This window comes from Helianthus annuus, chromosome 11 (assembly GCF_002127325.2).
Source record: "Helianthus annuus cultivar XRQ/B chromosome 11, HanXRQr2.0-SUNRISE, whole genome shotgun sequence".
Taxonomy (NCBI): Eukaryota; Viridiplantae; Streptophyta; class Magnoliopsida; order Asterales; family Asteraceae; genus Helianthus; species Helianthus annuus.
In genome coordinates this window covers 44664477-44691188 of record NC_035443.2, presented here as the reverse complement: position 1 = coordinate 44691188, position 26712 = coordinate 44664477, and the positions used below count along the sequence as shown (strand labels likewise).

Here is a 26712-nt window from a genome sequence, read left to right as displayed (position 1 = left end):
CAACATTGATCAAACACGTATCATGAAAACACTAACCGAATTGAAGGGGTTGGATTGAACCGAGAGAAAGTCTCCGTGTGAGGGCTGCCGTCGAGTTCCAAGAGAGAAATAGAAGGAGGTTTAGGGTTTGTGTGTGTTTCCTTGGTTTGCAACTAATGAGAAGTAAACACCCACCGAGTATATGTGTATGCGTAAAGAGAGAGAGAGTGGGCCGAACCCTTTCACGGGTTGCCCCTGGTCTCGAGTCAAGCATAGTGTGGGCCGAGAAAGAGATGTAACGAGAGATGAAGTGTGCGGCCCTAAAGGCTTGCGTGACAAGTATACATATTCACATACAATCACATAACATGTAGCATTTATTCGTTAATATCAACATATCAAATAGTCACATAGAGTTCATACACGTCACAGTAAACACAAAGATAGGTTCTGAAGTACGAGTTGTCACAATCCGGATGTCGGAGTTTAACTCCATTTGATGGAGAATCGAATTACGATCACGTAGAAAGAAACATGACGTAAATCGGATAAATATTGAAAGAGTTATGCTCGTTTCGGCGAAAATAAGAATTTTTGAAAATATGCAGCATTGTAGCTGCAACTTGCTGGAAAACGTAGGGGGTCGCGCCACGTGACAGCAAGGCCAGGGGCCGTCGCGCGACGCGACGATGATCTGTTTCGGCGAAAATTGTTTATTCAATTTGTTTTGTCTTGCGAACTCGTTTAAACATGTTTTAAACTACGTATGACTAATTAAATTCATATTTTATGAATTGTAGGTATAACTTATAGTACCAGAGGACGATCAACCTCAACGAAGAACCAAACACGATCAAGATACAAGCTTTCGCACATTGTTTCGTCGCCATTTTAAACGACGAACTTATACATACTATGTTGTATTGTTTTTGTTGAGAAAAGTTTTAATAAACCCGTATTTTTAAATGTACGTGTAATCGTAAATAGAAGTAAGGGTCTTACAAAAATTCCCTATAAAGGACAAAACCTGTCAAAATTCGTTGAAAATGACACCGCCTGAAATATGATATCAAGATGAGTAAACTGCCATTTTCGTCCCTGAGATTTGGTCACTTTTGCCACTTTAGTCCAAAACTTAAACCTTTTGCATCTGGGTCCCTGTGGTTTCAGTTTTATTGCCATTTTGGTCCAAAAGTGAAATCAAGTCATATTTGTCTTATATAATCCTGCTATTTTGTCTTTTCCTCAGGGGCAAATAGTCACTTTATTTAATTTTATTATTTTAATTAAGAAAAAATAAAATGACTATTTTGACCCTGAGGAAAAAAACAAAATAGCAGAATTTTATAAGACAAATATGATCTGATTTTACTTTTAGACCAAATTGACAATAAAACTAAAACTAGAGGAACCAAGATGTAAAAAGTTTAAGTTTTAAAATTTAAAATAAAATGACAAAAGTTTACCAAATGAAAATTTACTCTATCAAGATAAAGATAAAAGACAAAACTTCTCATTTTTTCCATCAAAATCTCCGGATTATAAAGAAGAAAAACACACAACACATACAGATCAAACGAAAAATAGCTCATCTTAAGACTATGTTCCCGAGTTTCATTTAACAAGGGAAGAGAAAGGAATTAAAAGGAAGAGAGTAAAAAATGTGTTCCAGAGATTTTTTTAGGAAGGGAAGTGGTGAGAAAAGAAAGGAAACAAGGGGATAATTGATGCAAATATTCATCCTCCCAATTTGGAGAGATTTGGTGAGAAGAGATTATTATGAATCTCAGACTTTTTTAAATTTCCTAAATTAGCCTCTAATTCATTATAAATAAACTTTCTTTTCTTTTCCTCCCAACTCGGGAACACATAAACTGATTAATTTCCTTTCATTTCCTTTTCTTTTCATTAAACTCGGGAATACGAATATAATCACATCTTTTCCTTTCTATTCCCTTATAATTCCCCTTACTTTCTCTTCTATCGTTAAATGAATCTCGGGAACATAGTGTAAGTTCTTCACTTCCGTAAACGATTCGAGTTTCTTCTTTGAAGCAAAACGTCGAACACCTGGTGTGCAATTAACATGACACCACCAAATGCGAACATGGACACCGCTAAACACCAATTCTTGCAGGAATTCGGTGATTCCTACGGTTATCCAAACGCCCCCAACAATATTGATCATATTAGGGCTACTCAATTCAAAAGACTTGATGGTAATCACTCTCCACAATTCACCAATTTAATATTTCTTCTTTCTTCTTTTTCAAGAAATTGGGCAAATATCTTGTTCAAGAATTCTTAAGTTGAAATTATATGCAGGGAGTGTGTACTTGGATCATGCTGGTGCAACTTTGTATTCTGAGTTACAGATGGAAGCCATTTTTAAAGATCTTTCCACCACTGTATATGGCAATCCCCGTATCTTTTTTATGTTATTTCATACTTTCATTAGTCATATATGCATAATATTTGTTATGGATGAGGATCAAATACAAAGACTCCTAGCTATAGCTAGCTAGTTGTAAGAAGGGTACAAAGCTTCTAAAAAACCCACTACAAAAAAAAGAATAATAAAAAATAAACACCCACCACCACCCAAAAACCTAAACCCCCACCCCCTCTCACCCACCCCGATTTTTTTTGTTTTTGTCGAGAGGGAGGGTGTTTTTTTTTTTTTTGGGGGGGGGGGGGGTTTATTTTGGTGAGGTGTAGTTTTTTTTTTTTTTTTTTTTTTTTTTTTTTGCGGGGGTTTTAGGTTTTTGGGTGATGGTGGGGTGGGGGCGAGGGTGGGTGTTTAGGTTTTGGGTGGTGGTGTAGTGGGTTTAGGTTTTAGGTTATTGGACACTTGTCACTCTATAAATCCTTCTTACATTTCTTACAATTAGGAGTTTTTGTAGAATAACTTAACCCTATTTGTTATATATGTTTATAACTTGTAGTGCCATTTGTATAATCCCTCTGGCGCATTTTTCAAGAAGCGCGCACCTGAGGTGCTCGTTTTACAAGAAACGCGCACTTGAGGCTCGTTTTACAAGAAGCGCGCACCTGAGGCGTGTTTTTTTCTGGCAAAAAGTTAAGTTCAATATTAAACCATATATAAAGCTTATTTGTGTCTAAATGTTGGGTAAATGATGCTAGAAACCTATCGGAAATTTATAGAATAATCTATAATTAGTTGCACCTTGGGTATGAAAAGCGGTGCGCTTCTGCGCTTTCGCGCCTCGGTTTTGGACCTTGTCGCTTTTGTGTGCTTCTCGCGTTTTGAAACTAAGATTCCGTGTGATACCTTAATTGATGAATGTTAGATAGTCAAAGCAACTCTAGCTTGGCCACCTCAGACATTATAGAAGATGCCCGTCATCAGGTAACTTGTTATACACGCACACACACATATATCTAATTCATTTACCTTACTGTTGAACTGCATTATTACAAGAAACAGGGGTCTCTTTCATCAACAACACGTTAGTTTCAAATCGATTGATAAGAAGTTATATTAACTGTTCTTAGAGTTTTCATTTTGTTTTTATTTGATTTACATTATAGGTTCTCAAGCTGTGTAACGCGTCTCCAAAAGAATATAAATGCATATTCACTTCAGGGGCAACAGCAGCTCTTAAACTTGTTGGTGAGGCTTTTCCTTGGAGTGATCATAGCACTTTTATGTATACAATTGAGAACCACAACAGTGTTCTTGGGATTAGAGAGTATCCTCTCATCATTTCATCGTATAGAGTCTATATTTCATTGGTTTTTTCACTAAACTTGTTTCTGAAGGAAATATATTATCTTTTGGGACTGTTTGTACCCTTAACCTGTAAAGATATGCTCTCAATAAAGGAGCCGCAGCATTAGCAATAGACTTTAAGGAAGCTGCAGAGTCATCTGTTATAAAGGTTTCACATCATCCTATACAAAAGAGAAGTGAAGCTACGGTTTTGGACAAACAACCGACTGGTAACACTTACTTCATAAAAAAATATAGTAATGTAGACATGTAGTCATTGTGTGTAGTCAACGTTATAATTTTTAAAAGAGTAAAATGTCATTTCGTCCCTGAGGTTTGGCCACTTTTGTGACTTTCGTCCAAAGGTTTGTTTTTCCGCACCTGGACCCAAAAGGTTTGAAATCTTGCCATTTTCTTTTTTTTGAACGTCCAACATAAGAATCGCTGGGTACTCGTACGTGGCACCCATTGGCCGAAAGGTAGCCCGCGGCAACCCAACCTGCACGCACGGAGCCCCTAGCCCACCATGCCACCAGTTCCGGGGAAAACCCGACCCTGCACCCGCTCGAAGGCACGACAATGCAGAGCCAGTAAAACCCGGGTGGATCGGGAATCGAACTCGAGACCTTTTGGTCAGGAGCCTTCCTTCATTTCCATAACCACTGAGCCAAAGCCCAAGGTTACGAAATCTTGCCATTTTCATCCAACTTGTTAACTTCATCCATTTTTCTCCGTTAAATGAGGGGCATTTCCGTCTTTCTAGACATTTTTATTAAAATAAAAAAAAGTAAAAAACTATAAGAAATCAAGATCCACCTCTGTTGACTTTCTCCCCACCCAAACCCTTTAATCATCACCAAAAATGTCTAAAAAGACGAAAACACCCTACTTAACGTTAAAAAGTGGATGGAGTTAACGAGTTGGATGCAAATGGCAAGATTTTAAACCTTTTGGATCTAGATGCTAAAAAACAAACTTTTGGACGAAAGTTGCAAAAGTAGCCAAACCTCAGGGACGAAAATGACATTTTACTCTTTTAGTTTTTTTGTATAGTGAAAATATTTGATGTTACTAGCTGAATTGCATTTGTGTATGCAGGTGAAATATACAATTTATTTGCTTTCCCTTCCGAGTGTAATTTCTCAGGAGTGAGGTTTAACCTCGATTTGATAAACATAGTTAAGGAAGATTCAGAGAAAGTATTGGACGGTTCGCAACATTGCAGGTGTCGGTTTTATTTTCCATGTAATATTATAAGATATAATTGAATACAGTATATGTAATTCTGCTTATAACCAGGGGAAACTGGATGGTTTTGCTTGATGCTGCAAAAGGGTGTTCTACAGACCCTCCGGATTTATCAACATATAAGGCGGATTTTGTTGTTATATCGTTTTACAAGGTAGACGTTCAACCTTTTTTTTTTTTTTTGGAAATGAGATAAGGAGTCCCGCGTATTTATTTACCGGTTTTTTAAATCTTTTTTTGGTCATAGCTTTTTGGATATCCAACTGGACTTGGAGCTTTGCTAGCTCGAAATGGTAAGCAAATGTTGAAAATAATTACACATTTGACAATAATATAATTATATAATGACTTTTTGGCTATCCAAATGTTCTTGGATATTTGAATCTAAGATAAACGATATTTATATTTTCTGTACAGAAGCTGCAAAGTTACTAAAGAAGAGCTACTTTAGTGGAGGTTTGTCTTGGAAACTGGACATTCATTTTGTTGCGTATTGCGTAAATATATAGTGGTTTACCTTTAGAAAATTCAGGCACAGTGGCTGCATCAATTGCTGACATCGACTTTGTGAAAAGAAGAGAAGGTATTGAAGAATCATTCGAAGATGGAACGCTGTCCTTCTTGAGTATTGCAGCCATTCGCCATGGATTTGATATTCTAAATACGTTGACTCCATTATCCATATCAAGGTACGAGATTCTTCTTCTTATTATTAATTTATTATTATGCACAAAATCTTCGCCGGTGGTTATAATTTTAGTTTAAGAAGTATGTGCATAGGCAACTATATTAATGTTAGTGCAATGCTTTCACATAGGATGGAAGGGTCAAAGAGTAAATAAGAATTCATCTTTGTTCTTATGTAATTCTCTGAAAATAGTTATAAGTAGTAGTGATGATCTAAGTAGTTAATGCGGTAAAATATCGGATATCGGTCAAGGACCGAGATTTGAGATATCGGTAATTTTAATATCATGCTAATTTTATTTATATATATAACAATTTTAACACATACTCTCCTACTATTAACAAATTAACCTTTTGCAATTTGCAAAACACTAACAATTGTAGCAAGTAGGAACTGACTAAGACTTAAAACACTAACATTTAACAGTTTCAACTAACAATTAAGACTTTAAATACTAATAGCAGCAATAAGAAGAAAGACGAATGGTAGAAATAAGAAGAAATGTACTGATATCGCGGAAATTGGTGATATACCGGTCAAATATCAGTCTAATATCGGTCAAGTATCCAGTCAATATTGCCAATATTATCAATACCGATATTTTGCACCGATATCTCGGCAGGGGACCGATAACCAATATATCACTCGTATATCGGTGATACATCGGGATATTAACTACATAGGTGATGGTATTAGTATAACTTATATAAAAGATGGCGGGTGATGATATTAGTATAACTTAGATAAAAGATGTCGAAGGTGATAGAGATTGAAGGGGTATGGTCCCAGATCTCGCGTCAGCATCGACCGCGAGTGACCATTACCCTTATCAAAACCCCCACTAGCTAACAACCTACTTGTGTCCGTGCGGGAACGCATCGACACAGTGGTTGAATCCAATCTGTCCAGTGATGGAGGAGGACTTACCTGGAATATGAGAACGGTAGGGTGATGCGGCATAGCATCACATCTGGTGTATGAAAACGGAAGTATTCACAGCGATGCGGCCTGGCACCGCGTCCAGTGAACACTTCTATCAATACAAGGAAGCTGCGACAGTCACCACAGGCGACAATGCGGCTGGCACCGCGTCTCGCGTATTTCTTGATCGCAAGCAAGGGACGCGGTAACATCAGATGTTACCGCAGGCAGCGATGCGGCTCGCACCGCATCCTATACGCCCAACAAGTGGGACTGACACCACAGTGCAAGTAGCACCGATGACAGTCATCTGTCAGGGCTACGTAAGTAACAGACTGACGTGGCGTAACCTCCACACCCGACAAGCCTAACACACCTGCAAAGGTGCAGCATGTTGTCAGTCTGTCCATCATCCTCCTCCTTCACTCCTCGGCTATAAATACCAACCCCAAACCAGGTTTGAGGTATCTCTTCACAACTCTCTCACTACTACTATCATACTTTGCTTCCCAAGCAGATTACTGATTCTCATGCCGGAGAGTGGTAACAAGGAGCACCCCCCACCCCATCCTCCTTGTTACAAGTCACGGTTTGTTCCCTTGTGCAGGAGATCGACCCACCGGTGATCCAGCCAGCGATCCTCGAGAGGAAGGGATTAACCCTTCTTGACGAGATCAGTGAGTTAACCCTGCCCGGTTAACCATTGTTTCATCATTGGCGCCCACCGCTACTCTTAGCACTTTTTAAACCATCCTTTTCCCTCTCACAAGATCATGACTGATCACCAAAACAACACTGGAGATAACCAAAATCCCACAAACCTAGGTCCAGTAGGGGTCAATCCCTCAACCTCGCAACCCGGACACATCGGCACGTCGACGCAAAGGGGCCCATCCCTTATGTTCGGACATGACGTATCACAGTACGCAGCTGTGATCCCACCAGGCACGGACCTTCATACCTGGTATGACCAGCAGGCAGCCCTCCTGACTGCAACATACAACCGCGCTTGTGCGGAAGCGCAAATACAAGCTGGGCCTACCCCAACACCGCACACCCCTGCCGACCGTATTCTACAATACGAAGGCAGGGTAAATTCACGTCCAGCTTCGAGAAACAGACGTAAAGACCGCGAATCATCTTACTGTGAGGTCCGCACAATAAACGAGTACGATTCCTCGTACGGGTCCCACACCAGGGGACCAGTGCATACCCGCCTAGGTCCTTACGTTGAGGACAGGCGACGGACCGCATCCCGACATGGCTCTGGAATTCAGAGCCGATTGTGCCCGCAACCGTATACCGAAGGGTATGGTTGTACCGACCCGGACGACCATACATATATCGGGGATTCGCATGACACCAGCAGCAGACCGGGAGGACGTAACTATGTCCCTCCCACTCATCCCCGCAACACATACCTCAGGGCCTCAAAACGCCCTGAGAACCAGCCATACAGGCCAAAAGCTGCGGCCGAAAATTCCAAATTCGCCCCGCGAATTGCCCACGCCCATGTTACCACAACAAAATTCCCATTCAATGTCGGGAAATACAACGGTTTGTCCGACCCGGACAACCACATGAACGTTTTCATAGGCGCAGGGTGCAACGACCTGTGGGACGAACCCACCTAGTGCAATTTTTTCCCTCAGACCCTCACGGGCCTGGCCAGGGCATGGTTCGATTCTTTGCCAGTGGGATCACTGGTCTCATTCGAGGACTTGCATACAAAGTTACTCGCTCATTTCAGCCAGCAATGACGTCACGTACGTGACTCATTGGACGTCATGAATATCTGGCGAAGGGACGACGAATCTCTAGAAGCATTCGTCGTCCGGTACAATAAAGAGTGCCTAGAGATAGGTGACGTGCAAGACCAAATGGCACGGAACGATTTCATCAAGGCCGTTAAGGACAGGCAGATGGTCATTACCATCTCTGGCAAGAATGGCTTGCTTAAAAAATGGGAAGATGACATGGCCGCGGTCAAGACATACGCCCAGACGCAGCGGTCTCTCGAACCGCATGTGGCAAAGGCACAGCCCCAAGCCGACACCTCCCACCAAGGGTTCAAGTGTAACAATAAACGCAACCGTAACGTTGGAAATCGCGATATTTCCAAACCATACTTCCAACGGACCAACCCGTTTAACCAAGGAACTACAACCCTCAACGGGACAACCGGGCAACAAAGAAAGATTCTAGCGACCGCAACTGGACCGAGATCACTGTGTCGCCAAACGAAGTCCTTCTTACGGACGCACAGCTCTTGCGACCGGCCCAACCGGCGAAGTTTCAAGAAAAATCAGGATCTCACACTCTATTGTGAGTATCACAAGGACTCGGGACACACCACAAACAACTGCATCAGTCTTCGGCTGGAGATTAAGCGAGCCTTAAAAGAGGGGAAACTACAACATCTTTTGCCTGGTGGGCAGAAACCCACTAAGCGCATCACCTCTCATGGCGAAGGCACCTCCTTCGGGAAGAAGACCATGTACGTGGCCTCCACCCACATGATCAACGGAGGTAAATGTAGGCCGCACAAAGCGGCGAGAAAGCCGGACAATGACTGGAAAGACGAGCAAGTCGTCTTTCCAAAAATCCGAGGCGGACCGCGCGACAGGCGTGCCGTCGTTATTACAGGCCTACTGGCGCATTACTGCACCGAGCGTCTATTTATCGACCCGGGCAGTACTTCTGATATAATCTACGAACAATGCTTCAACCAGTTCGATTAGGAGGACAAAAATCGGTTGCAAGCAGTAGATTACCCGTTGGCCGGGTTCGCAGGGGAAACTGTCTTTCCCCTGTGCCAGATTACTTTTTCTGTGCGTCTTACCAGCGGAAGGCACACAAGACCAGAAGAGGTAAACTTTATGGTTTTACCTCACACCTCCAGATATGACGTACTCCTTGGGAGGGAATTCCAAATCGATTTCAATATGATTACGTCCGTCCCCCACTCTGCTGTCGGTTTTCCAACCGAATCGGAGGTTGCGATAATCTACGCACGCAGAGACGTCATGATGTCGGACGAAATACGTCCGACCAAGGTCGCAAGGCAAACCCCCAACAATCAACCAGAAAAATGGGTTCTCAACGCGAGATACCCAGAACAAAAGGTTACATTGGGTCACGCCTTGTCCCCGGCAATCAAAGCGCACTTGAAGCAGCTTCTCTTTAGGAACCAAGACATTTTCGCATGGACACCCGCAGACATGACAGGTGTCCCACGTGATATCGCGCAACATCACTTGAATACCTTGCCAGGTATCAAGCCGGTGATCTAAGGCCAACGCCACCTTAGATCCGCTAAAAACCAGCGATGCAAGAGCAGGTCGAAGAACTGCTTTACGCAGGCATCCTGCGGGAAGTTAAATACCAGACTTGGTTATCCAACCCAGTCATGGTAGAGAAACCATCCGGGGTTGGCGCATGTGCGTCGATTAAAAGGACCTCAAAAAGCCTGTCACAAGTATTGTTACGCACTTCCAGAAATCGACGAAAAAGTCGATAATCTCGCACCATTTAGGTGAAAGTGTTTCCTCGATTGCTACAAAGGTTACCATCAGGTACAAATGGCAATCGAGGATGAAGATAAAACGGTATTCCGCACTCCTAACGGGAATTACTGTTATACCAAAATGCCGTTTGAGTTGCGCAACGCGGGCGCAACCTACAAAAACTGATAAACGAAAATTTACGCGGGTAAATAAGCAAAAGTGTCGAAATCTACATGGACGACCTAGTCGTCATGAGCATGGCGGAAGATACCATGCTCACAGATATCGAAAGAACATTCCAGACTCTGCGAAGCGTTAACATAAAGCTCAATCCAGGGAAATGCTCGTTTGGAATGGAAGAAGGCAAATTCCTTGTGTTCATCGTGACTAAAGATGGATTCAAGATAAACCCGGAAAAAGTTCAGGCGATCGAGCGCATGCCATCGCCTTCAACAATGAAAGATATGCAGCGACTGGCCGTAGGCTAGCCGCACTCAACAGATTCTTAGCCAACCATGCAGCTAAGTCTTACCCTTTCATCAAGATCCTGCGTAACTGTTTAAAGAAAAAACAATTTCAGTGGACCGCAGAGGCTGAGAACGCTTTCCGAGAAATGAAGGAGTGTTTGATACAACTCCCAACTTTAACCGCACCACGCAAGGATGAGCCACTCATATTATACCTATCTGCCGCGGACAACGCGGTAGGTGCGGTATTGATAGTGGAGCGGGAGGGGGTTCAAACACCCATCTATTACATCAGCAAGATGCTCAACGACCCAGAGACGAGATATTCAATAATGGAGAAGTTGGTATTAGCATTGGTGCACGCTTCACGACGGTTGCGACGCTACTTCGCAAATCATGTCATCACAGTGCTAAACAATTACAGGATCGGCCCGATCCTATCCAAATCTGACATCTCTGAGAGGTTAGCAAAATGGCAATAGAGCTAGGCGCGCACACGCTGAACTATAAACCGCGCCCCGCGATTAACGACAAAATCTTAGCTGATTTCGCCGCCGAAGTACCGGTGAATCGCATCCAAGAATGTGAGGAAGCACAAAACCCTGCACCAACACCATCTTCTTCAGAAACATGGGCACTATTCACCGATGGTGCCTCCAACGAGGAAGGTGCAGGCGTAGGTCTGCGACTCGTCAGCCCTGATGGTCAAGAGCTTACATATGCAATCCGCCTCGATTTCAAAAGCACAAATAACGAGGCAGAATATGAGGCCCTACTGGCAGGACTACGTTTAGCAGTCAAACTCGGCGTGCAACATCTGTAAGCACACGTCGACTCTTTGTTGGTTGCAGGACAGATACGCGGCGACTATGCCGCAAAGGGGGATATCATGATCCTTTACCTCGAGCAAGCCCTGCAACTAACATCAAAGTTCACTTCATTTAATATCCGACATATTAACAGAAGTGAAAACAAATCCGCGGATGCACTCTCAAAACTTGCATCCACCAGCTTTCAACACCTGGCAAAGGAGATACGCATCGAAATTCTACAAAATCCTTCAGTACCTTGCGCCAGGTCAACGTCATCCAATACGGCACAACATCTTGGATGACACCAATTATTGCATATTTGCAATCAGGTGTGACTCCATAAAGCAAGTCAGAGGCACGCAAGCTACAATACAAAGCATGCCATTATCAAATGGGAGACGGTATCTTATACCGCAAATCATACCTAGGGCCACTCCTACGATGCGTCAACCCCCAGAATGCCACATACCTCATCAGAGAGATACACGAGGGTATGTGCGGCATACACGCAGGACCACGCATGGTAGTGGCCAAAATTATGAATGCTGGGTACTACTGGCCCGGCATGCACCTGGACGCCGTCAAAGAGTTGCGCAAATGTGTTAACTGTCAGCGACACACTCTAAAAACATTGCGCCCCAAGAACAACTTGGTCCCGGTCACCACCGCCTGGCCCTTTCAGAAATGGGCAATCGACGTGGTCGGACCCTTCCCAGACGCACCAGGCGCAGTCAAATTTATCATAGTAGCGGTTGATTACTTCACAAAATGGGTAGAGGCGAAACCGCTCGCCTCAACCACTGCTATGATAACACGGAAATTCATATGGGAACACATCATCTGCCGTTTCGGTCTACCAATGTGCATCGTTACCGATAATGGCACCAACTTTGCTGCTAACGAATTTCAAAAATGGCTATAAGAACTACGCATTAAACATAGATTCTCATCCGTGGCACATACGCAAGGAAACGGCCAAGTTGAGAGTATCAACAAAAGTCTAGTCGAAGGCATCAAAGCAAGGTTGGGAACAGCCAGGCGTGGCTGGGTCGATGAACTCCCAAGTATCCTATGGGCTCACCGCACAAGCCCAAAAACGAGCAATGGGGAGACACCTTTCAGCCTAGTTTATGGCTCAGAAGCGGTGATCCCCGCGGAAGTAGGCCTCCCTTCACCCAGAATGTTGGCTATTGAAAAAATAGACAAAAGTATGTAACGCATGATTGACTTATACCTCTTGGAAAAAAGGAGTGAAAACGCTGCCATCAATGAGGCTAAGTACAAATCCAAACTGGAAAAGTACTACAACTCGCGTGTCCGCGTTTGTACTTTCAACCCGGGGGACTACGTCCTCCGTGACAATGAAGCATCTAATGCTGAACGCCCAGGAAAACTTGCCCCCAAGTGGGAAGGACCCTACCTCATCAATGAGGTCTTGGGAAAAGGCGCGTACAAGTTGCAAACGTTAGAAGGCGAACCTATCGCACGTACATGGAATGCACAACAGCTTAGACGCTGTTACATGTAAGCTATGTTTTTACATTTTCATGTAACCTATCGGGCCGCAGGCCATTTGCAATTAAATAAACGAGCAATTCAATTCAATATTGTTTGTTACTACTATTACAAATGCGTGTTCCACTTTGCGGTATACGCAAAAACAGATTGGCAAAATCTTTATTCGCGATACCCACACAAAGTGTCAACCACACACAAATATTGTAATAGGCCAGCAAAAGGCAGAATATTAAGTGTCTATCCGGCCGGATAGACAAGTTTTTACAAAACTTACGCAATTCCTAAACCCTAAAAAGGTAAACAATGGAATTGACGCGTACTCATACGACAAAGGTATGGAGTATACTTGACCCCATTCACAAATGGGTAGAGTTCCGGATATACAAGTTTTTACAAAACTTACACAATTCTAAAACCCTAATGGGGCAAATGACGGAATTGACGCATACTTATACGACAAAGGTATAGAGTATACTCAACCCCATTCACAATGGGTAGAGTTCCGCATACATACGTTCAAACATGCAAGAAGTAAAAACACTTGTACAAATTGAGCAGCAGTTAAACTTTATATTCAAAAAATTCAGGCACCCACGCGGTGCACAACGGGTTTACATGAAGTTTCTAACATATACAAGAGGAAAACAAAAAAGGGGCACACAGGCCAACCTAAACCCTATTTTGAACCACTGGTACCCGCGCCATCTTGGCCGCCACCAGCAGGATTCTCCTCTTCTACATCGGCATACAGCATCCGCAACCGGTCTACGTAATCCGCAGCCTCTAAACATTCGTCCAACTTCTCCACGTAAGAGAGGGACGTATCATAAAAGGAGACAACAGCCGCGTTAAGGCGCGCTTCGGTGTCCACGTCACGAAACCCGAATCGCTCTTCAGTATAACCGCCTTCAGACATGACGTTTATATGACCGATACAGCGGCTGTAACCAGCTTTAAAACCGGCATCGCGGGCACGTTCCTCGACCAAGTTCAAACCAGTTGCGGTTTCAGGTGCATCCATGATAGCCTGAACAATCTGCAATAAAAGAATGATAAGACTCGCATGCTAATCCAAGTAAACACAAAGTCATGGAGTACTTACACGTGCAATGCCGTGACACCGCATCCATTCACGATCAGCCTCAAGCTGGTTAAACGAAGAAGTCAGAGCATCTCTGGCTTCAACAGCAGCATTAGCCCGCTCTTCCGCTACAGTCACGCGGGCTGTGAGGTCTGTAACCGCGACCTCCCGGGTCTGAACTTCAACCTTTCAAAGAGCAATAAACAGTTCACAAAATCAGTAAACATTCTCAAAAGGCGGAAAGGAAAATACAACAGGAATAACGAATCATACCTGAAGGCTGCTAACAACCTGCTTCAAACGGGTCTGCTCGGCATTCGCCTCTTGAAGAGCCTTCGAAGCATGGCTTTCCCTCTCTTTAGCCTCTTCAAGGGCCTTTGCAGCACGAGCCCCCGCTTCCTTGGCCTCTTCAAGCGCCTTTACAGCCCGAGCCTCCGCCTGCTGCGCTTTAACCGCAATCACCTCAGCTGCAGCCTTCTCTTTGCCCAAGGCAACGTTCGCTGCCTTGACATTCGTCAACTCCTGACGAGCACGAAAAAGATTGTCATTCTGCTTAGCCCAAGATTCGTTCCACTTCTTGCGCTCATTGGAAAACTTTTCGTTCCAACTCTTGCGTTTATCAGAAAGTAACTTGGCAAGAGTACGAACCTGTTTCAGCTCAGCAGTTGCAGCCCACTCTGCAGTCTTTTTCTGCTTATCAAAAGCAGCTCTATCTCTTTCAAGCTGCTCCGCACCCGCACGTGCAGCTTTCACCAACTCTTCCGCTTCGGCCCGCAAACGAACAGCTTCTTCTTCCCTGCGGCCTAGCACCTTGTAATCTTCCAAAATGGCATTCGCCACAATGGAACTTCCTACTAACATCGTAGACAGTTGGTTGATGCGCAGCTCACGGGGTGCGGCACGAGCACGTTCAGTTTCAAATGGGGTGCCCAGACCACCCAGAATCTCCTTGCACGCTGAAGGATCGTTGGAAATATCATCCCCCTGCATAATCGTCCAGGGGGGTCGGTGATAAACTGTACTTCGATCCTGTGTATAGGGGCGGTAATAATACTCCAATTCAGACTCAGCAGGCTGAATCGGAGGCCCATCATAACCCGCACCACCGGAAGAAGAACCGGTAACCTTCTCACCAGCAGAAGATTTCTGCGGCTCAGCATCAGTTTTCTGTTTCCCAGCATCCGAAAACCTCAAGTCCAATCCATCAGCATCAGTCTTCTCCACCGTCTTCTCCACTTGCACGGTGGGATCAGGGGTCACCTCAACAAAAGGTGCCGCAGGCTCCTTTGGCACCGCAGGCTCCTTTGGCATCCCCGCATCCGCAGCAGCGGTACGCGAGGGAGACACAGGAAAATCAAAAAAAGAAAAACCTGCATCTTGTGGTTCTGCAATACAAACAAGGCAATAACTATCAAGCAAGTTGTGCTTACAAAACACTCGCAACAGTTATATACTTACCAGCAGCAACCGCAGGTTTCTTTTGCGCCGGAGCAGCCCTTTTAGACTGCAGCTTCCGACGTTTCAATTCACCGTGAGTGACCATTACCCTTATCAAAACCCCCACTAGCTAACAACCTACTTGTGTCCGTGCGGGAACGCATCGACACAGTGGTTGAATCCAATCTGTCCAGTGATGGAGGAGGACTTACCTGGAATATGAGAACGGTAGGGTGATGCGGCATAGCATCACATCTGGTGTATGAAAACGGAAGTATTCACAGCGATGCGGCCTGGCACCGCGTCCAGTGAACACTTCTATCAATACAAGGAAGCTGCGACAGTCACCACAGGCGACGATGCGGCTGGCACCGCGTCTCGCGTATTTCTTGATCGCAAGCAAGGGACGCGGTAACATCAGATGTTACCGCAGGCAGCGATGCGGCTCGCACCGCATCCTATACGCCCAACAAGTGGGACTGACACCACAGTGCAAGTAGCACCGATGACAGTCATCTGTCAGGGCTACGTAAGTAACAGACTGACGTGGCGTAACCTCCACACCCGACAAGCCTGACACACCTGCAAAGGTGCAGCATGTCGTCAGTCTGTCCATCATCCTCCTCCTTCACTCCTCGGCTATAAATACCAACCCCAAACCAGGTTTGAGGTATCTCTTCACAACTCTCTCACTACTACTATCATACTTTGCTTCCCAAGCAGATTACTGATTCTCACGCCGGAGAGTGGTAACAAGGAGCACCCCCCACCCCATCCTCCTTGTTACGAGTCACGGTTTGTTCCCTTGTGCAGGAGATCGACCCACCGGTGATCCAGCCAGCGATCCTCGAGAGGAAGGGATTAACCCTTCTTGACGAGATCAGTGAGTTAACCCTGCCCGGTTAACCATTGTTTCATTAGAGATCAAGTATAAAGTATTTGGATTTGGATAAGGATAGATCCGTAAGTAAGAGATGAGATATGAGAATCCTTGTAAGATTTTTATTGTTTGTATCTTCTATCCGTGAGTTATAAACCCGTTTCTGCCGACTTATAGCCAATCTGGTATGTTTTGAATCCAGTTGTAGTATAAATCTATGTTAAAAAATCAGCCAGTTTTGATAGTTGAAGAGCTCGATTCAAGCGTGGGCAAACACTACTTTTTTTGGGTGTTTGCCGTGTCATATAATCCAAAAATAGGGTTTAAGGGCTACAAACTACCCATAAACAGAAGATATGATGAACAAAATTATATTATATTATATTATATATTATATATAACTACAACTAGGTTATCACCCGTGAATACTCACGGGTCGAACATTTAAATTTTATTAAACAAAACTATATATATAGGTAAAGAGTACTGTACAATATTGCTTATCGTACATTACGTACGCTTCAATCTCAGCCGTCAGATCATCTTCCCGCATTTTAAAATCGCATGTTGTTTTTTTGTACCAATTTCGCATGTGATAATTTTGATGAAATAGCATGTTGTTTTTTTTATAACAATTTCGCATGTGATAATTTTTGATGAATTCGCATGTTTTTTTGTACCAATTTCGCATGTGATAATTTTGATGAAATAGCATGTTGTTTTTTTGTAATAATTTCGCATGTGGTAATTTTGATGAAATCGCATGTTAAAAAACCAACATGCGAAATTGTTACAAAAAACAACATGCGAATTCAATGCAGGAAGATGATCGGACGGCTGAGATTGTAGCGTACGTAATATACGATAAGGGCATTTGTACATTAACCTAGCCCTATATATATATATTATAAAAATGAAAAATGTATGACGAATAAGGTATATTAATTGAACGTTAAAGTCTGAAAAAATAAAAATACTAATCACAAAATAAGAGAAAGAAAACAAAGTTGACCAAAGGCTACAATTTGACTTTGAATGTCAAACATATAACTATTGGCCTTTTTTTCTTTTTCTTTTGGTGTCTTTTTTTTTACCTTTACGGCTTTACCCCATAGTTATCAAATGCGCTAGGCGCACTATAGGCGCATAGGGCTCGCCTGTCGCCTAGGCGAGAAGCGCAAAAAAAAGCGAGGGCCTGAGGAAAAAAAGCGCAATCAAATAAAAACATTAAACAACAAAGTTATGAACCGAAAAAAGCCAAATCCTCAAATTCCAAAAGTTTTCAAATATCATAAACCTTAAAATAAAACCAACATAATTATGAATCACCAAAATATCCCAAAACCAAAAACTGTTAAGACTGGAAAACAACAAAGTTCAGACTTCGAAAAGTAAATAAAATTCAAAACCAAATGTTCTTCAATTTTAAAAATCATTGGAATCGGAGTCGTCATCCACAACAATTGCCTTGTCTTTGAAAGTGTTCATGGATTGATATTATTGATTGATTGAATAGAATACAAGAGATCCCTTTATATAGGGAAGAACCATGAACCTAAACTAGCACCTAATTAGGAACATATAATAATTCCTAATTTACAAAGAATCCTATTACATAAATATAAACATTCTAGAATAATCTAAATAATAATAAGAATATACGGTGCTAATAGTCTTTTCTAGCAGCATTAGCAGCATTCACTTTTCCAGCAGTATTTTTTGCCGGCAAAAAAAAGCAGAACTGAATGCTGTGTATACGTCTTAGTTTGTTATATAAAGAACATGAATGAATATTGAATATAAAAATAATATATCTAACTTTTTGAAATTCAAAATATCTTTTAAAAATATATACAGATTTGCTGAGATATGATTCTAAAAGATTTTAAATTAGCTGTAAATATAATCTGGGTTGTTTTTAAAAGATGGTGTTTTAAAAAAAAACACGTTGCTTTTTTTTATATCTAGGAGACAAAAGCGCAGTTTGGTCGACTTGGTTGCCTAGGCGGACCAGGCGATCGCTTTTAACAACAGAGCTTTACCCCTCAACTTTCAACATTGACACTTACAACCCCCCAACTTTCTAAAAACTTTGTAATCGAGTTTTACGTGCTTATTTTTATGTACGTGTCGGTATAAATTCAAGTTGATTTTCGTTTCGACGTAAAGTTTTTTTTGAAAAACGTTGTAATAGAGTTTTACGTGCTTATTTTTATGTACGTATCGGGATAAATTCAAGTTGATTTTAATTTCGACGTAAAGTTTTTTTTTTTTAAATGAGTAGGGTCAAATATAAGACATTTGTCGTGCTTATTTTTATGTACGTTTTCAGTTGATCTACGTTTTGACATAATTTTTGTTCGAAAACGAGTCGGGTCAAATATAATACATTTCCGTTAGACGGTATGAATTCGAGTTACTTGACGTTTCGGCGTCGCTGCAATGCGCCACACCGTTCTTTAACTTAAAAAACATAATTTTCTTACGTGCTTATTTTTATGTACGTGTCGGTATAAATTCAAGTTGGTTAACGTTTTGACATAAATTTCTTTCGCACTGTTCATGCTTATTTTATGTATGTTTTCAGTTGGTCTTCGTTTTGATGTAAATTTGTTCGTAAACGAGTCAGGTCAAATATAATACGTTTTCATTAGACGGTATAAATTCGAGTTACGTTACGTTTTGTCACCGCCGCAACACGCGGGGAAATTTACTAGTTTTTTTACAAGGATGCTCATACCTTGTCTCTTGCCCATCCTTATCTAAACCGACATACCTTTTACTAGAACTATAATTGTTTTCAGGGCAAGTGTATTACATCTATCCTTCCTAAGTCTCATGTTTACTCTTCTTCTTTTTTTTTTTTTTTACCAACATTGCTAATGAAGCTCTAAGTATGTCCATAATGACTAGTTATACTTTTTTTTACCAATATGCATATCATCATTCAGTTATGTTTATCATGAGTCTATGACTGTTTTTCTATCCTTGTTATGCTCCACTCTAACATAACTTTTGTCTATTTGTTCTCAAGGCATACATCATCACTTGCAAGGTATACAAGAAATACGCTTTTGGCATTAAGGCATGCGAATGGGCAAGAGGCTTGCGTAATATATGGGCTGGAATGTTTAAAGGTTAGTGAAACCATGAATTAAGGCATGCCAATGGCATTTTTCTTTTATTTTTTGTCTTCATTATCATATTTTACATTTGTGGCAACACTCTTTGGTATTAATGAAAAATACGTTACTATTTTTAGGCAGCTTACAGCGGACTTGGACCTATAGTTTCTTTCAACTTGAAACGGGCTGATGGTTCTTGGGTTGGCCCTCGTGAAGTCGAAAAATTGGCTTCTTTATCTGGAATTCAGCTACGGGTAACCTTTATGACTTAGTTATATATTATTTAAATGCTTATATAAATAATAAATGTTCATATATTGTTATGGTTTTTAAAATTTTCTTTATTGTGTAGACAGGATGCTTTTGCAATCCCGGCGCTTGTTCCAAGTATCTTGGTTTATCACATGCAGATCTTCTATCCAACATTGAGGTAAGAAAATTATATATATATATACACTTAAAAGGCTAAGTCGGTGGGCCAATCTAACATAGCCACGTGGCGCCTTGTGGTTGGCGTCAAGAAACTTACGCCTTTAACCCTTCACTTTGCTAACTTACGTGTTTAGTCATTCTACTTTAACTTTTCTTATATACATGTTTAGTCCCTCTACTTTAACTTGCTAAAATACATGTTTAGCCCCTCTACTTTTATTTCGTTTAGTATTTTGCCTTTTAGTATTTTTCTTGCTAATGTGACGAACCAAACCCACTCCAACCGAACAATATTGTTACTGGTATCGGTATTATCAGGACGGGTATTTTTTTCTGCTTTTAGTATTTCATCTTTTAGTGGTTTTTTCCAATACGCACATTGACGTTTCGATGTTCTTTTCCCTATGGTTTTACGTTATCTCTTTACAAATCATTGTTTTATTTATTATTTGTTAGGCAGGACATGTTTGCTGGGATGACCTTGATATATTACATGGAAAACCAACCGGAGCTGTTAGAGTGTCGTTTGGTTATATGTCAACATTTGAAGATGCATGGGTATGTTGTTTCTAATGCAAAATACATCTAATTTTAACTGTTTTCTAATGCGGGTCTATCCTGTAGAAACACGGTTCGGATCGAGAACCTAAGATTAGGGTTAGATAAGATTTAGTTCATAGACGGAAGTTTCGAGATAAACGAACAAATTCGGTAAATAAACGTGACACGAACAAATCGGCACAGTTGTGTTAACGAAAGAGTTTACATTGTCCAGACCGGGAGCGATCAAGTGTGATCTCTCGACTCACTCTGACTCAGACGATTGAACAGACTATTTATAAGCTGTCACAATCGTCTGGCATATTCTAATGAATGGGACACACATTCGTTTGAATCCCTCAAACGAATGTCTCTTTTGTTTGACCTTAGTCAAACGAATGGCCTTCACTGTGTTCATTCGTTTAAACACAATCACACACACATATTCAGTACAGACTCAATCTAGCCTATTCGTGCAGTAACTGACACACATTATGCACTAACGTATCGGTTCTGTATATCTATATATATCATGTAACTAGTATAAACATGAATATTATATATATCAAATCTCTTATCTTCATTTTTACAATTTTCAACAGAGATTCATGAACTTCATTGTAACTTCCTTCGTCTTGTTACCTAGCAGTACATTGAAGTCCAGATCTATCCAGTCTACAAATGAAGGTCATTTTAAACATTCAACCGTTAATCATCTTAATAAAAAGAATTTACTGTGGCTGGGTAATTATGTTTAACTTCTATACATGATCATTGCAGGTGGCAAGACGACACCAGAACGTTATCTTACATCAATTGTTGTGTATCCAATAAAATCATGTGCAGGATTCAAAGTGGACAGCTGGCCTCTAAGCAGCACTGGTAGAGAGTTGTAAGCTGCATACGTTTGTTAGAACGTTCTGCTTTTGATTTAATCTGTGCTGTATTACTAATTTTCTATATTTTCTTTTTAGGATTGTTATATGATCGAGAATGGCTTCTCAAAAGCATGAATGGTGAGATTCTTACACAGAAGAAGGTGATGAATAGTTAGTGATGTTATTCTTTTGAGTAAAATGCCATTTTCGTCCCTGTGGTTTGGCCAATTTTGCGACTTTCGTCCAAAGGTTTGTTTTTTCGCATCTGGATCCAAAAGGTTTGAAATATTGCCATTTTCATTCAACTCGTTAATTCCATCCATTGTTCTCCTCTAAGTCAGGGGTATTGTGGTCTTTTTTGTTAACTTAAAGGGCAATTTGGTCTTTTGAATACTTGTACATTATGCTAAATGCTTGTACATAAAGTGAAAAAGACCAAATTGCCCTTTAAGTTAACAAAAAGACAGAAATACCCCTGACTTAACGGAGAAAAATGGATGGAGTTAACGAGCCGGATGAAAATGACAAGATTTCAAACCTTTTGGATCCAGATGCGGAAAAACAAACCTTTAGACAAAAGTCGCAAAACTGGCCAAACCTCAGGGACGAAAATGGCATTTTACTCTATTCTTTTTCTGTTAATTTATTTATATGTCTTGTAACTGTGTCCTCTAAAGAAAATTGAGTTATTTGCGTTTTGTGTTGTAGGCACCTGAAATGAACTTTATCGCTACAAAGATTGACCTCAAAACAGGAATACTTTATGTGGAATCTCCTCGGTGCAAAGAGAAGCTACTTATCGAACTTAAATCAAATTTATCTGCCGCTGTAGAAGAAATCAACGTACATGCCCAAAGGTTAGTAAGTTGTTAATGTGGTATCATGTTTCAAGTTAATATTTTAGTTTATTATCAAGATGTTATTCTTTTACTTTACAGATATGAAGTTATCGGCTACGATAACAAGATCGACACATGGTTTAGTAACGCGGTTGGCCGGCCTTGTTATTTGTTAAGATCTAGTTCCAGAAGCTGTACCCGTTTGAACAGAAACCAAAACCCGAGCATATGCAGAGACATAAAGACCAGATTGAACTTCGTTAATGAAGCTCAGCTTTTATTGATATCCGAGGAAAGCGTATCTGACCTCAACCAGAGATTAAATTCAAGTATGCTGTATCAAAAATATAGATCATTATTATTATGAGAAAAATCCCATTTTTGTCCCTGAGGTTTGGCCAGTTTTGCAACTTTCATCCAAAGGTTTGTTTTTCCGCATCCGGATCCAAAAGGTTTGAAATCTTGCCATTTTCATCTGGCTCATTAACTCCATCCATTTTTCTTTGTTAAGTCGGGGGTATTTTAGTCTTTTTACCTACTTGTTTTGTTTTAAATTAACAAGACCGAATTGCTAAATGCTTGTACATAAAGTGAAAAGACCAAATTGCCCTTTAAGTTAACAAAAAAGCTGAAAATACCCTTTGACTTAACGGAGAAAAATGGATGGAGTTAACGAGCTAGATTAAAATGGCAAGATTTCATACTTTTGGGATCTAGATGCAGAAAAACAAACCTTTGGTCGAAAGTCGCAAAACTGGACAAACCTCAAGGACGAAAACGGCATTTTACTCTTATTAGAAAATACATTTTTTACGTATTGATCGTTGAAATTGTAATCGATTTGTTAAAGAAGAAGAGTCTGTTGAATCACCTATGGAAGTCGATGCAATGAGATTCCGGCCCAATCTTGTAATATCTGGTGGAGCGCCATATGTTGAAGACAGTTGGAGTGGTCTTAAGATTGGAAAACATCACTTCACCGTAAGTTCCATCTTCCCATATATCCATCAATGGGTTGGTATACCGGTTTATTTCTGACAGGGGGTCAATTTTCGGGTTTTGTTACATCTCTAACAGGACAAAAATGGATGAAAGAAAAACGAACTCCTTAAATGGAAACGGGTCAAAAGTTCCACCCAAAAGTGTATTTTGGCACATTAATTATTCAAATGGAAGAAAAAGAACGCTTAGAAAAATAAAACCTTCTAGACCATTTCGTTCAATAAGTTAGATTTTGATCATACGTAACGTGCCACACTAATTATTGCTTACGTGATTTTGATATGCCTGTTTTTATAGTCGTTAGGCGGCTGCAATCGTTGCCAGATGATCAATTTGAATTATCGAGCTGGTGAGGTAGAGAGATCAAACGAGCCTCTAGCTACTTTAGCTGCTTACAGGAGGACAAAGGTTATTTATTAGATTCTCAGAAATCCAAGTTCCTGTTTTATTTTGAATATTAAGTTTAATTACTGTTACAGGGGAAAATATTGTTTGGAATTTTACTGAGATATGAGCGCGACAATGAGACCGAGGAGGAAACATCTTGGGTTCATGTGGGACAGGAAATATACCCTGATGCATGATGATTGGATGACTTTTGTACATGTAATGTTTTTTCCAACTTTTAGCAAAGTTCAAATCCATAATTTGTAGAAATTGTGATATAATGTAGCGAGGAGTCGTATGTGGTAGGGGGTTTCATAAACTGTCCACACTGAATAAAATCGGCCGCTTTGGAATACATTCGGTCTGGTTCAGGGTTAGGTTTTAACGGTTTGGCGGTTTATGGAACATGGAACCAGCCATGTAAACATAACTGGTTATTTAACATTTATTTTATTTTTTTCATTTTAGGAATATAAAGTTATGTGTATATATGATATTCATGAACAGTCTTTTGTCATGTTTTAACTAACTTCACAATTTTATGTTTTTGGAAAAAAAAAATCTTATGGTCTAAAACTGCCAAATTGGACTGGCAAATTGTGAAAATTGACATGTTCAGTTTGTCTTTTTTTTTCAAAAACCATAGATAGCGGTTCGGCTAAAAAAAGCGTCAAAATGGCAAAACGCCTAAATCAGACCTTGAACGTCATTCCTATCCCTACTATGTCGGATTTATTTCATTGAGGCCGGTTAACGTACACTATTCCTTAACGTACGAGCGTACGCTGTGAAATTACACACATTGTGAAACTCAAAACCCTAATCACGTATGTGAAAAACATAATCACGCATGTTGACATAAACTCGGAACACTACTTCGCAAACTCGGAACCTACTTCATAAACTCGGAATCTCTTTGGCAAACTTGGAACCTTCATTCAACATGCGTAATTATCTTTCAACATGCGTAATTATCTTTCAACATGCGTAAAAGATCATAAACTCGGAATCTACTTCACAAACTCGGAATCCTTTCAACATGCGTAATTATGTTTCAACATGCGTAATTATGTTTCAACATGCGTAATTTCCATAGCGTACGCTCGTACGTTAAGCAATATTGTATTTTACACTTTCACTATTTCGTTTAAGTTTATAAAACATGTAGTTTTTTATTTTTAATGGTATGTAAATTCATTGGTAGCTGGTGGTAGAAAAGCTGAAAACTGTATTCGTATAAAAGCGTGGTTGAAGAGCAAAAGTTAAAAGTTCCGTTTTTGTTTTCTGTTTTCGCTTAAAAGTTAACCGCCTTCATCCAAACAAGACTTTCTTAAATAGAATTTTCGAAATGCTCTAAACCTAAAACGATGGTTTTAGCCGTTGGACCTCTAATCCAGCCGAGGCAACCGTTTTGTTTCGGTTTGAACATTCTAGTCAATGGTTTGTAGACTTTTTAAACTGAACAAGTAATGGTTAAGTAAGGTTAGAATATTGTGGAGGGTTGGAATTGATTGAAAAGGTAGGTTTTGTTGGGTGTTAGGTATTAATGTTGTATGACTTGTGACCTTTTGACTATTTCTCCTTCAAAATTGGCTGTGTTTTTTTCCGGGTCTTTCGTTCTTCTCTTTCCCCATCATTGATTTAGACTTTGCATTAAAGCTGCTGGTTTTGCTTTTTATTAAAAAAATTGAAACTTGAATTTTCAATTTTGTTGATGCTTACATTTTGTGGGGCATGTGTAACATGTGGCTAATGTATTTGTATCGGGGGGCCTTGATTGCTTCTTGGTCTTAAATGAGAAGAAACTTTCATCATACTCTCGAAAATGAAAACGATTTGTACGTTTCAAAGTACGCATTGAAATTTATCGTAATCAATAAAATCTTTTTGTACCGTCTTTTATGAAAACTAAGGGTCGTTTCTTTACCGACCAACATTGAAATTTTTCGTTATCAATAAAATCTTTTCGTACTGTCTTTTATGAAAACTTAGGGTCGTTTCTTTGCCGACCCCAAGGGTTGTTGATGGAACATGCATCATTGAAATTTCTACGATTATGTTTTCACTAATTATGTTTTCACTTCCAATATGTTTGTTTAAATACACTATTATAGTATTGACATATTTTGGCAAGACTGATACAAATGTAGTTGGGGTGAAATAAGATGAAGTAAGATATATTAACAACTGAAAACTACCTTTTAACGGTGGGTGTAAAGGTTATATTTGGTAAAAAAAAAAAAATAACAATTAACAAAAGCCTGATCACATAGGTAAATCTAGTGACAAAAATTTTATTTAGTTATCTAATTTTGAGCCGGTGCTATATGCTCTTTAGGTTTTGACCAGAATTTTGAAAAGTAGGTGTTTTTAGAAAAAAATTAGGTGTTAGTTTGTTTTATAAGAGGTAAAATGTCTGCAGTCTGCGGACCACATCTGTAAACATCTGTAGAATAAGAGGTGGACCAAACCTCTACAATCTGCAAGAAGAAGGTTGTTTGTTTTTTAACGTATGCAGACTTCTAAAGTAAACTGGTGGTGGTGTACTGACGGTGGTGATGGGTGGTGGTGGTGCTGGACGGTGATGGTGGCAGACAGTGGTGGTGGGTGGTGTACGGTGGTGATGGACGATAGTGGGTGGTGGACGGTGGACGGTGGTGGGTGGTGTGTGGTGGTGAACGGTGATGGTGGTGGTGATGGACGGTGGTAGTGGGTGGTGGTGTTTAACCATCTGCAGACCTTAGAAGATCTTAAAAGTGGTTGGGCCAAGTCTGCACCAAGAAGAGCTCGCGCAAACGTTTTTTAATAAAACATATTCTGAAAAACAAACAGTCTGCATGTAACAATGTCTGCGCGTGGTCTGCGCCGCGAAGACAGAAGAGCCTGCGCAGAGCTTTTCAGAAAAAACAAAGAACACCTTAGTCTAACTTGATAATTAGCAAGGAGGTAAGTCTAGATTCCCATCTCACTCCTCATAACGTCCCTGTCTCTATAGTTTAAGGAAAATATATGATTTTCACATAATTTTGTATTGATTTTAGGGATTCACTTCCTCTTTTCTATATTTAAGGATTCACTATTCATTCTTCTTATGTTTGTACGTGGTTGTAAATGTAAATGTAATGTAAATAAAAGAAGAGCAAAAAATAATAATAATAATAATAATAATAATAATAATAATAATAATAATAATAATAATAATAATAATAATAATAAAACAGGAACAAAGAAATATTAAT

General features: G+C 40.5%; 1 protein-coding gene across 1 annotated transcript; it reads left to right on the top strand.

The window, feature by feature from the left end:
- Window positions 1-1491: 1491 nt before the first annotated feature.
- Window positions 1492-23946, top strand: LOC110890120 (molybdenum cofactor sulfurase). Its single transcript, XM_022137691.2, has 23 exons — window positions 1492-1573; window positions 1991-2198; window positions 2305-2403; window positions 3291-3349; window positions 3532-3692; window positions 3809-3942; window positions 4811-4937; window positions 5012-5114; window positions 5208-5253; window positions 5378-5416; window positions 5493-5649; window positions 19305-19407; window positions 19533-19649; window positions 19748-19825; window positions 20284-20385; window positions 20970-21054; window positions 21148-21249; window positions 21342-21406; window positions 21954-22102; window positions 22184-22413; window positions 22935-23065; window positions 23384-23494; window positions 23566-23946. The coding sequence occupies exons 2-23, from the start codon at window positions 2066-2068 to the stop codon at window positions 23668-23670; spliced, it is 2436 nt and encodes an 811-aa protein (XP_021993383.1). The 5' UTR covers window positions 1492-1573; window positions 1991-2065; the 3' UTR covers window positions 23671-23946.
- Window positions 23947-26712: the final 2766 nt, after the last annotated feature.